We start from the raw sequence: 11,877 nt of genomic DNA, 5'->3' as shown, positions 1-11,877 counted from the left end.
TAAGTTTATTTTTTACATATTTATTGCAACCATTAAAATATTAGTTTTAAATAAGGTTTAAAATCTGTACTATAAGGTTTTTAGTCCCTATTCTAAGCCTTAATTTTCCTTTACCAATGATTATAATGACTAATTTAAGACTTAAAATGTATATTACAAAAGTGTAAAGTTTTTCATACAAGATTTTTATAAAATGTAAAAGATGGTATAATATAATCATTCTAAACTATAAATTGGCAAATCTAAATTTATTTTTAAAGAGTAATTAAAATAATTTTCAAATTTTGTATTAATGGTTGGATTTACAAAATGAGTTGGACTTGTAAGTAGTCGAGTAACTGTCTCGTGAAATAGAATTTTAAGGGTCTAAAGGCGTAAAGTCTTGTATGAGCTTAGGCACTTAGTCTTTTAAAGATTATCATTCAAGATGAAAATGAAACATTATTTAAATTTATGTATACTATTAATTAAATGTAGATCGACATACTCCGTATATACAATTTACTCATTTCTCCAAAGACTAAGATAAGTAAGAAAAAGAGTGCTTTTATTAAAAACGTTGCAAGAAATTAGGACAACTCAAAACATGAAATGCTGCAATAATTTTTATCTTTCTCCCGATTGTCGGGATTGTCTCGACATTACATAATAGTTGGGGGTACGTTGATCAGTACCTCGGACTTAGATGTTCTACTACGGTTTAGCCATTTGTGGGGTGTGCACACTAGAAATCTTTGTCTAATAGTTATCCAAAGGCCCAGGTAGCCCGATGGAAAAGAAAATTCGTTTCATTCCATAGATTAATGATTCAAAGACTTTGAAGGGAAAAATTTTAGTAAAGAAAATAAAAAAGAAAGATTTATCCATTCTATACATTGATGATTTCAAGATTTTGAAAGGAAATGTTTTAACAAAGAATATGAAAATGTATTTGATTTTTTTTAAAAACAGAGAAATAAGAAAACGATTTTATATGGTATTGATAAAGTAGCTTGTTTGTAAAAGAAAATGATTTATAGGATGTAATTAATGTGCCCTACCTGCATATGTATTTGGATTCATAGTATGACATCTGGTTCAACATATTTGTCAATACTACATGCTGATAAATGACCTATGTATTTGTCAATATTTGTGTAAATAGTTTAAGATTTCCTTTCCGTTATAGTTTTATGTATAATTAGTATTTTGGTCGGGTTGTGAGAGAAGTTACATTAAGCTACAACATAAGCTGACTATGTAGTTTTGTTCTTTGAACTTGTCCTGGTAGGGGATAGATATTTGAGAAGATTGATATTGGTGATGTCAACGACAACTGAAAGCATAAAGCTAAGATTAGTAAGCAACAAAGAAATTTCAACCAATCATATAAAAGAGTCTAAGTAAAGCAAATCTTTTATTTAAAATTATTTAGGATATTATCAATGGTACCCCTATGTTATTGCACTTTATCTTTGGTACCCCGTGTTTTTCGTAATTCCAATGGTATCCCCAAACTATCTTGCTAAGTACAAACGTGACACTTTTTAAGTTTTTTCCGTTAAGTGAACGTTAATTTTTATAAAAACCAATCATGGTTAGTTTCTTCTTCTCCCCTTTTCCCCCTCCTCTTCCTTCTCTCCTTTCATGGCTGCTTCTTCAAGGTTATTACTATTTCAAATGCCTTAGGTTTACTACTTCCACAACCCATGCTCAATTACCACTATTGAAATAATCCCTAATCTAAACTTCTATTGTAAATCATCATTCATCAATCAACACCAATAAAACCAACTATTTATTTTGGAGGTTCATTGTTTGGTGTTTGCCTGTTTATTTAGGAGGTTCATTGTCATGCTGTTGCTGTTTTCTGTTTTCCTTGGCCTCTTTCTTTTACTAGTGTTGTTCAACTGATAAGTAGGATTAACAAGAGGAAGAGTACAAAGGCCCGTATCACTGTGATGTTGTGGACTGAGATTCTATTCCAAATTTGGCTTCAAAGGAATGCACGCATTTTTCAGGGGGTATCTTACAACCTTGTCATGTAGCTAAGAACGTCCTTTTTTATGTTGCTTCTAGACTAGATGATGATAGGAAGGCTAGTTTTATTGTTTAGTTTGGTTATTGGCTTCTTGGTGTTTGTTTGGCCTACTTGTTTTAGCTTTTGGTGCTTCTTATTTCGTGTTTGGGAATTGTTTTTTTAGCTTTTATAGCTTAGGTTGAAAAAGGTTTTTTGGAGTTAATATATTCCTCTTAATTGCAAAAAAAAGAGTAGTCAATGTTATTGTTATTATGATCTGTCCTTAGACGACTTTAAGTATATCCCTCTCGTGTGTTTCGCGGTAATAACTACAGTATTTCTCGCTATACTGTCTTTCCCACTTGCCCTGCCTTAAGGTAAGGCTTTGTCCTTACCGTTTCGTACTTTGTACATACCCCACCTTTTTTATCTCTTATTTGAAGTATTTACTCAGAGAATCCGAGTCTTATACTTTTCTGTTCTATTATATTTGTTATATTTGATGTACACATTTAAAATTATAAAAAGTTAATACTATATAAGTGTGCAATCAGACGATTCAAACAAAATCTTATTTGACTATATTTTTGCTTACACATTAGCCACAATATATAAAATAAGCTTTAATGATGATAGTGTCTATAACTAAAATGTAGCAAGTATTTCAGAACAGAAGAAGTATTGGTTTTGAAAATACTTGCAATTGATTATACGAGAATTTGGCAAAATACCTTATTGGATAATTTTAGCTTATTTTGATACAAGTAGATGGTTGGGTGGTCAAACCATTCAATACTAATGTTTGGTAAATTAGTTGGTTGAAACAATTTATTGTTATGAATAAGCTGTTTTTGACCAATTGCTTATAGTAAGGGATTTAAAATCAGCTGGTCAAATAAGTTAATAAAGTTAATTTCTTAAATCAGCCACTGTAATTAGTTATCAACTATCAGTTATCAACCGTTTGTCAAACAACCATGTGACATGTTGCATGAAAAAGTATCAATGTTAGTTGCGAGTATAACTTTTTATATTCACTTTGAGTACTCATTTCAATTGTTTTACTCTTATAGTTAATTTGGTTGGTGGTACTAAATGAAGGTAATGAAAATAATTAGTAGTGTATATTTCAAAAAATGTACCATATCTGCATATCATTCACATCATGATGAAACTTTGATTATAAAAAAGTTGTATTGTTCACAATTTTTTATTATTACCTTTTGAAATAGTTATGCATTAAAAAAAATTGTGAATAAAACCAAATTGAATTAGTATGCTACTCATTAAACTTATAAAAATTACACTAAATTTTTATAACAATTTCTTCCATAAGCCCAAGGGCAAAATTTGTATTGCTCTAAAAATTTATTTTTATGTAAAATGTTGATTTTATCTAGAATTAAATTTAGATAGAATTTACATTTTTGCTAAGTAATGAGTTATTAAAGTTTTTTATAAGGTACTACCAAGTACCAATATAAACAATAAAAACAAAAAAAGTACTATTATATTATTTTTACACTTTTAAGTTTTTAGAAGTCTTTTTATATTTTGCATCGGAGCCTAAAAGTAAACGAGGTGATCATTTATCATTTAATACCAATAATCAAATGAGCAGCTAAGAGAATATCTGAGCATCAGGGATTTTACTAGTAGAAGATTTGGTGATATATTTATCATTTATCATTTATCATTTATCATGTAATACCAACAACCAAAAGCTATGCCTTGAGGACATTTGTTAATTGCTACCAAGAACAATAACATATTTTAAAGAGTTATTTGAAAATAAAATAAAATATAAAAATAATAAAATATATTTTGAAGTGTGATTTGGCGATACATTCTAAATTTATACTATATTTGGTAATATATCCTTATAAACAACCGCCCTGAAAATATTGGTTAGCGAATTATTATAAACATGAATATGAAGCTACCAAATAACTAATGGTTTCAAAATTACTCGAAACCAAATTAAAGAATTGAAATTACAAGGAAAATATAAAATATAAATGGTAATAATAACTTAATTATCATGTTAAAAGCTCTTGCTACTCTAGCTGACTTATTAATTATCAGTGCAATGTGCTTTTTCTGTTAAAAATTAATAATGTATAATTTTTTTAGATAGTTCTCAATGCGTAAATTATATGCTTTAATATCTTTAAAAATGTTTTACAAAAAATATATATTAAAAATTTTATGCATAATGACGAAGATTTTACATGATTATATTTTAACTCAAGTATTTCCTTGGTTCCGCAATACTCGCTACATTTCAATAGTAACATTATTATCTCTAATCTTATTTCGCTAATTTCGACTCAAAATAATATAACCATATGGGATCTTGTTTTATTTTTCTAAAAACCATGTTTTTTAATATGTAATTTTCATAATTTTTTATTTAGTCAAATAAAAATATTTAATATTAGAATATACATCAAATTACGTGTAAAAAAGAAATATAGTACACACTACACAGTGGATAACGGAGAAAGTATACCTTAAAAATCGTATTTTAGTTTATCTCATCTTAAAAAAAAAATTTAATATCAATAAAATTTCGAAGATAAATGAGTGAATATAAATTTGGTAATCTTACCAAGGAAGACAAACTTTTATACACCTATTTTTAGTTAAACACCTCTTTAGATAAATATCATTAATTTGATTAAAAGATGTATCAAAATGTCATACATGCTGAGATTAAGAAAATAAAAATTAAGAGTTTTAAATTTATATATTATTTTTCAATTAGAAAATACTACAAGACAGATAATCTAAGCATATGTTTTTTATTGGTCCAAAAACCAAAATTAAAAATGCTTAATTTGTTAATTAATTAAATTTGGTAAAAGTGGGCCATATTGCAAACCATTACATTTAAACTTTACACTGGTCTTTTTGTTTTCATTAGCGCATCACCTGCAACCTTTTTATTTATCATTTTAAGGTTATTCAAGTCAACCCATGGGTCACAGTAACACGGAATGTACCAGGAAGTTTCAACAAACCTTTTTTTTTCTTCCCCATTTTTAACTTATCTTATTCAACAATTAAAACGTAGTTGGTAAATTGCTGATAGTTAATATTTTAATTTTTTATTTTTGTTTTTTATAAAAATATTTATAGGAATAAGAAAATTAGAATCTGTTAGATATTAGATATATTATTTTGTTGTATAATAAATTAGATGGAGAAAAGTAAAATTCATAAACATTAAAAAATATTAAAATAAAATTTGTGGTAAAATTATACGAGAACTACAACTATTAAAAATATTTAAGTAAATTTGGAGGAAAACATATGTGAATCATAAACAATATAGAAATATTAAAATGAAGTTAGTGGAAAATATATGGAGACTATAAGCATAATAACATATTAAAATGAGGATAAATAAGGATATTATGTTCAAAATTTGTGATCAAAATAGAATTTAAGATTCTTTAGGGAACAATAAATGATCCACCCAAAATGACAAATTAGAATAACTTTAAAAAACATAGAGACTAGCTGATAGTTGATCAAAAAGACTGATTCGATTAGTTTATTTTATCAATTGGTTTAACCACTTATATAGAATACACTGCTAAGTCAATTTGTTCAAAAATTACTGATGTAGTACAACGGCTTGATTTAAAACTTACCAAACACTAAAAATAGATGATTTGATCGTTCAAGCGAAAACAAAATTAAAATTGCCTAATATATTATTTTACTAAATATCTTAGAGTTATGTTTATTTCAACCAACCATTAACCACTATATAATCAAAATTGACTATTGCTAATTAGCCTTTTTGTGTACGTGAGCTACTACCTCATGATCTAATCAATTTAGGATTAGTCATTTGTAATGGCCCCACCCACAAAAAGTTTTTATGATGACTTTGTTTTTGTTTTTGTTTATGAATTTAATGGTGATTTTTTATTTTTTTTTTTAAATCCAATCTAACCCCAAATATATTCATGAGATGTATTCTTACGTGTAGTAGCTTGCAAGTTAAGCTTAAAAAATCGTTTACTTGGCTAACCAAGGTGAAGTGTAGAATATTATATGACATAAGGGATTATGAAATGGTCAAAGACCTAATTCATATATTTTCTTATTTTGACAAGAAATCTTATTGTAAGTCAATTTTATTTACTTGACTTTGATGTTATACAAGGTCAATAGGAATTGGTGAATTCAAATATTTACTTTTTTCATAAATTTTTATCTTTTTTAATTAAAATAAGTCAAAATATCTAATGGATTCTTACTATATTTTAAGAGTTTGAATTACATTGTTTGAGACTTTGTAAATTTAGATAGAGTATAAGTTTAAAATATAGAAAAAAAACATAAAAGTTTGTGACTGATTTATTAAATCTTAGAATATTCTCCTTTCGTTTCTTAAAGTTGATTCTATTTATCATTTTGGGTTATTTCATTTGTTATTTTTATGAAGAATATTTCTATTTATATCACAAATTTTAGACAAAATTAACATGTTCATTCTTATTTTAATATTTTAATAATGCTTGTGATCTTACATATGCTCCACTAACTTTATTTTAACATTTTAATATTGCTTATGATCCCTACATGCTTTTCACTAACTTTATAAAAAAAAAAATTAATAGTTTTGATCCCCATATATGTTTTCACTAATTTTCTTTTAATATTTTTTCAATGTTTATGGTTATCACTTTTCCTCTATCAAATTTATTATTCAATAAAATAATATATTTATCATCTTAAAAATTCTATTTTTTATTCTCGTAACCTTTTGTTGTGGGAACCTCTTTAAGTAATGGAGGGATTACATTTTATTAGAATAAAAATGGGGAGGAATGCCCTTACCAAAAAAGAACTCCCATATTGTCAAATAATGCGTGTTATGTCCAACTCAATTTGGATCAAGTCTATTTTTAGACAATGATTCAAACTTTTTTTTAAATTTTTTTTTTTTAATCTCATACATAAATATTATCTCGTTTTTAAATTATCCACACAAATTCTTATTCTTCTTCATTTATTATTCAATACTCACTTTTTTTTAAAAAAACATCTCATTTATCTTTAATGTTAATTCAAAGATACAAAGTTATATATATATATATATATATATATATATATATATATATATATATATATATATATATATATATATATATATATATATATATATATATATATATATATATATATATATATATATATATATATATATATATATATATAACCACAATTATTAGGGAAAATAAAGGTGAAAAGCAAAATGACAAATACATCTGGTCATCTACTAGTATTAGTTAAAAAATTTAAAAGGCTCACGTACCAAAAATGATTTATTAATAACAATATTTCTCTTTTATCCTACAATATTTTTATTTTTAGTAAAGTAATATACTAATATTGCTACTCAATTGATAATTAAACAATATTATATGAGATCATATTAAATATATACTTATATTATTTTTAATATCTATTTATAATATTTTAAAAAAAATATAAAGATATCGTTTTTCATAAAAATTTGTGCAAATTTTTTTCTTTCTACATTTTGGGTCATTCTCCATGAATAAATCTCATCAAAACAAAGGGAGCAATAAATTTATTACACCGACAATTTAAGAAAAAAAAAAAAAATTTGTGAGTTCACCAAATGAGGAGTGAAGATGAAAATGGTGAAAAGGGCAGGTTAGAAAAGGGAAGGACAAATACGGGTTGACGGTACTTAAAGTCCCATCCACGTGGTTGCTGACTCTTTCTGGTACCCCCTTATATATACGCCCTACTCCTCATTTTTCTGCTACCCAATTCTTTGTATTCCTCCATTTTCATTTATTTAAGCAGCCTTTAAAAAAAAACTCTCACTATAATTTTATTTTTCAAATTCAATTCAAACTTAACTTTATTCAGTCAATATTATTATACCCATTATACTCCTTTTTCTTACTCCTAAAATCCTCCCATTTTTCCCATTTTTTTTACAGGTAAATCTTCAGTATTTGATTCTATGTTTTTCTTTATCTAAATCAATGGAGTATTACTGTATTAGTGCTCTGCATTTAGTTTTGATTTCAAAAAAGTGGGTTCTTAATCTCATCTTCAACTGTTCTATTACAGATTTTTGAATTTCTGGATCCATTTTTTAAAAAATTTTTTTAGGTTAAATGTTTGGTAAAATATATGTTTGTTTGGATTCTTGATGTTTTCTGATCGAAAGTAAATGAGATTTAAAACCCATGATTTTTTTTTTGTTGTTTTGGGGATGAAACTGATTGAATTCATTGAAATTTGGTGCAGGGGAGAAAGAAACATCAAAAGTTACTAAAATAAGTAAATAATTGTCGGATGGGCATATCATTTTCATGTCCGTTTGCTAATTATAGCGACATTGATAGTGGGTTACAATCCATTGTTGTAAAATCTGTTTGTTTGGGGGATGATGAAGTTAAAACCCCAGAAAGATCAATCAGTTTCAAGAAAGAAGATGATTCAGACCCCATGATTCTTAAGAAATCATTCAGTTATGGAAAAATGATAGTTGAAGGTTCTTTTAGTTTTAAACAAAGGGAATTTGATACATTGATCTGTGTTGTTCCTAACTCCATTGATAAGATTAAGGATTTGGGTATTAACCCATCTCCGAAATCGAATGTCTCCGTCTTTTCTCCTTCTCCGGGAGCTCATTTTGCTAGTCCTAAAGATGAGGCAGCTGTTAAGTTGCAGAAAGTTTATAAAAGCTTCCGTACTAGAAGGAAACTTGCTGATTGTGCTATTCTTGCTGAGCAAAGCTGGTGAGTTTAGTTACATTTTATGGTAATGTATGTACTTTTAGTGGGTTTCAACCATTAGCTTGTTGTTGCCGGTGATATGTTGTGCTCTGATACCATGTTAAAGAAATTAATCCAAATGGATTGTTGAAGTTCAAGATATGTGTGGCTCTAATGCCATTTTAGAAAATCAATTTAACTAAAAGATTAAGCTGATGGTTGAAAGTTCATGTTATGTTGGCCTTTAATACCATTTTGAGAAAGCTTATAATAGGTTGAACTCTGATATTATGGTTAAGCCTAGGATATGATTCTTAATGGGAACATTGGTTTGTGATAATAGGTGGAAGGTTATAGACTTTGCGGAGCTCAAGCATAGTTCAATATCGTTCTTCGACATTGAACAACACGAGACTGCAATCTCGCGGTGGTCTAGAGCGAAAGTTAGAGCTGCTAAGGTAACATTTGGAAACCATGAACATTTGGATCTTGATCATTTTTCACTACATATTGTAATCTAAGCATTATTTCATGATAGTTTGTCTTAAAGAGTTGCATTTGAATGTGTAGGTTGGTAAAGGTTTGTCTAAGAATAGCAAAGCTCAAAAACTTGCTTTACAACATTGGTTAGAGGCTGTAAGTATTGTGCATTCCTTATGATTTGTTCATTCTTTACTCTTTAGCATTGATTTGTTGTTGAGTTATCTAACTTGTGATCATGTTTGTGTGTTAATAGATTGACCCGCGACACCGGTATGGACACAATCTTCACTTCTACTATGCTAAATGGCTTGAGTCACAAAGTAGAGAACCCTTCTTTTATTGGTAAACAATTTATCTTACTACTAGTCTTTTTTTCTCGAGTCGAGGGACTCTTGGACTGCATACTCCTTCTTGGGTATGGATTTATCGCCTTCAATCTCTCTCCAGACCCTACTCATAGTTTCATGGGTGGGATATACTGGATGACATATTTCGAATTCATTTGAAGTAGTGCTATTCTTTGCCAATGTAAAGGGTATGATCCTTTTCTAATGTAGTTCATATCGATTTGTAACAGGCTTGATATCGGAGAAGGAAAAGAGTTTAACTCCGAGAAATGTCCAAGATGGAAACTTCAACAACAGTGCATCAAATACCTTGGACCGGTATGCAAAATCTGAACGATTTTTTGTTTACTTTGATCTATAATCATATCATCTTTTATGAGATGTATCCTTATTGAATTCATGTGATTTTGCAGATGGAAAGAAAATCGTACGAAGTTGTAATCGAGAATGGTGAATTTGTCCATAAAGATAGCGGGGAACTCTTGGATACCTCGTCTGAGCCCCACGCTAAATGGATATTTGTGCTAAGTACATCGAAGAATTTGTATGTCGGGAAGAAGAAGAAAGGAACATTTCAACACTCTAGCTTTCTTGCCGGAGGTGCCACATTAGCTGCCGGTAGATTAGTAGTTGAGAATGGTATTCTAAAGGTAACTATCACTCGAAATCTCGAACAAATTCGGTTTAATGCTGTTTTGATATATGAAGCAAGACGTTACTTGTGTCGTTTTAAACACGTTGGTTTCTGATGAATTTGTTCGCTTATCTTGAACAGGCAGTATGGCCTCACAGTGGGCACTACAAGCCGACACCAGAAAACTTTCAAGAATTCATTTCGTTCCTTAGAGAAAACGATGTGGATCTTACCGATGTTAAGGTAAGCTAAAGCGAAACTTTGAATGAAGTTCTGATGTGGGAAATCGGAAATGTATCTAATATGTTATCGATTTGTGTTGTTTATACAGTTAGATCCAGTGGATGAGGACGAGCAAGGACTACTGTCGCAAAGAAGCAGTCTCCACTCAAGAAACAACTCATCCGAAGAAGAACTCATCGAAGAAAATGCAGTCGAAAAAATCTGTGTCACTGTCGATGCTGCAGCACCGAAACCTGATGTATTAGACGAGACAACTGCATTCGCAGTTTGTCCCAATCATTCTGGCCGATTCAGTAGAAAACTAACCTATCTCGAAATACCCACGAGAGAGGACCTTCTGACGACAATGCAAACCGAAAATCTAGCCCAAAAATCCAGCCTAGACGATCTAATTGTAGACGGAGGATACGATTCAGCCTCTGATCAGGACGATGAACAAACCGATAGTCAAGACAATGAGGCGGAGGAAGAGATGGAGGTTATACCTGCAGAATCGATACTACAGAGGATAAATTCCCATAAAGACACGAAATCTTATCAGCTCGGAAAGCAATTGTCGTGTAAATGGACAACAGGCGCAGGGCCTCGAATTGGGTGTGTTCGGGACTACCCGTCAGAACTACAATTCCGGGCTTTAGAGCAAGTCAGTTTGTCTCCTAGGAGTGCATACGCTCTAAAGTCGTTGTTTTCTCCTGGCTCTCAGGCTGGATCGAGCCCACGAGCCTCAACACCAATACCAATTGCATCTAGAAGAAGTATCGGGCTCGGGCCGTATAGCAAGGTTGATCTGTCCCCCCTGTCCAAACCCAAAAAACCTACAGTATAACTGAAAGTAGTGAAATTTTATAGTAGTACTGACCAAATCAATATTCTTTGTTATTTAATTCTTTCTGTACCTTGTGTATAGAGAAAAGGATAGTAGATTGGTAACTATAGATTTAGGAATTCTTGTCATTTTTTATACCTTCAGTCTATACACATTATAGTTCATTTAAACCCTATGACAAGTTTTGTAGATTATACGGGTTTATACGAATACGATACGTATGCAGGAAGAACATAACAAATGAAAATGATATTAAAAAATGAATACAGAATTTTTTTCAGTTATTTTTATCTTCTTTTGTTACTTCCAACAAATTTGTCTTTAAATCTTCTTTTATGTTAGTAACGTATCGTTTGGTAATTGGTACTTAAAAAAATGATAATGATAATAAGTTGTATAGTAACTTTGATCATAAAAATGTTTTTGTTCTTAATTTTCCATTAGGACCTAATATCACCTTTTAAAATGATAATGTGTTGGAATGAATTTTGTAAAGAAAATGAGATGGTTGTAGATGAGCTAGCATAACCACTAAAATTGTTAAGATATTTTTCTACTAAAATAAT

The 11,877-nt window shown here is 29.4% G+C and overlaps 1 protein-coding gene across 1 annotated transcript; it reads left to right on the top strand.

The window, feature by feature from the left end:
* Positions 1-7,813: 7,813 nt before the first annotated feature.
* LOC130817379 (IQ domain-containing protein IQM2-like) lies at positions 7,814-11,603 on the top strand. Its single transcript, XM_057683046.1, has 9 exons — positions 7,814-7,995; positions 8,309-8,802; positions 9,122-9,236; positions 9,349-9,414; positions 9,515-9,603; positions 9,839-9,926; positions 10,022-10,258; positions 10,384-10,485; positions 10,574-11,603. Exons 2-9 carry the CDS (start codon positions 8,357-8,359, stop codon positions 11,309-11,311), a joined length of 1,881 nt encoding a protein of 626 aa, XP_057539029.1. The 5' UTR covers positions 7,814-7,995; positions 8,309-8,356; the 3' UTR covers positions 11,312-11,603.
* The last annotated feature ends 274 nt before the right edge of the window (positions 11,604-11,877 follow it).

This window comes from Amaranthus tricolor, chromosome 7 (assembly GCF_026212465.1).
Source record: "Amaranthus tricolor cultivar Red isolate AtriRed21 chromosome 7, ASM2621246v1, whole genome shotgun sequence".
NCBI lineage: Eukaryota > Viridiplantae > Streptophyta > Magnoliopsida > Caryophyllales > Amaranthaceae > Amaranthus > Amaranthus tricolor.
The sequence above is the reverse complement of the archived record's forward strand: the minus strand, read 5'-3'. Positions and strand labels throughout refer to the sequence as shown.

Bases quoted from the DNA above. Each gene is read 5' to 3' on its own strand.
- LOC130817379 (XM_057683046.1), top strand. From the start codon at position 8,357: ATGGGCATATCATTTTCATGTCCGTTTGCTAATTATAGCGACATTGAT. The intron at 9,927-10,021 runs GTATGCAAAATC...GTGATTTTGCAG, and splicing joins GCATCAAATACCTTGGACCG to ATGGAAAGAAAATCGTACGA. The intron at 10,259-10,383 runs GTAACTATCACT...TATCTTGAACAG, and splicing joins TTGAGAATGGTATTCTAAAG to GCAGTATGGCCTCACAGTGG.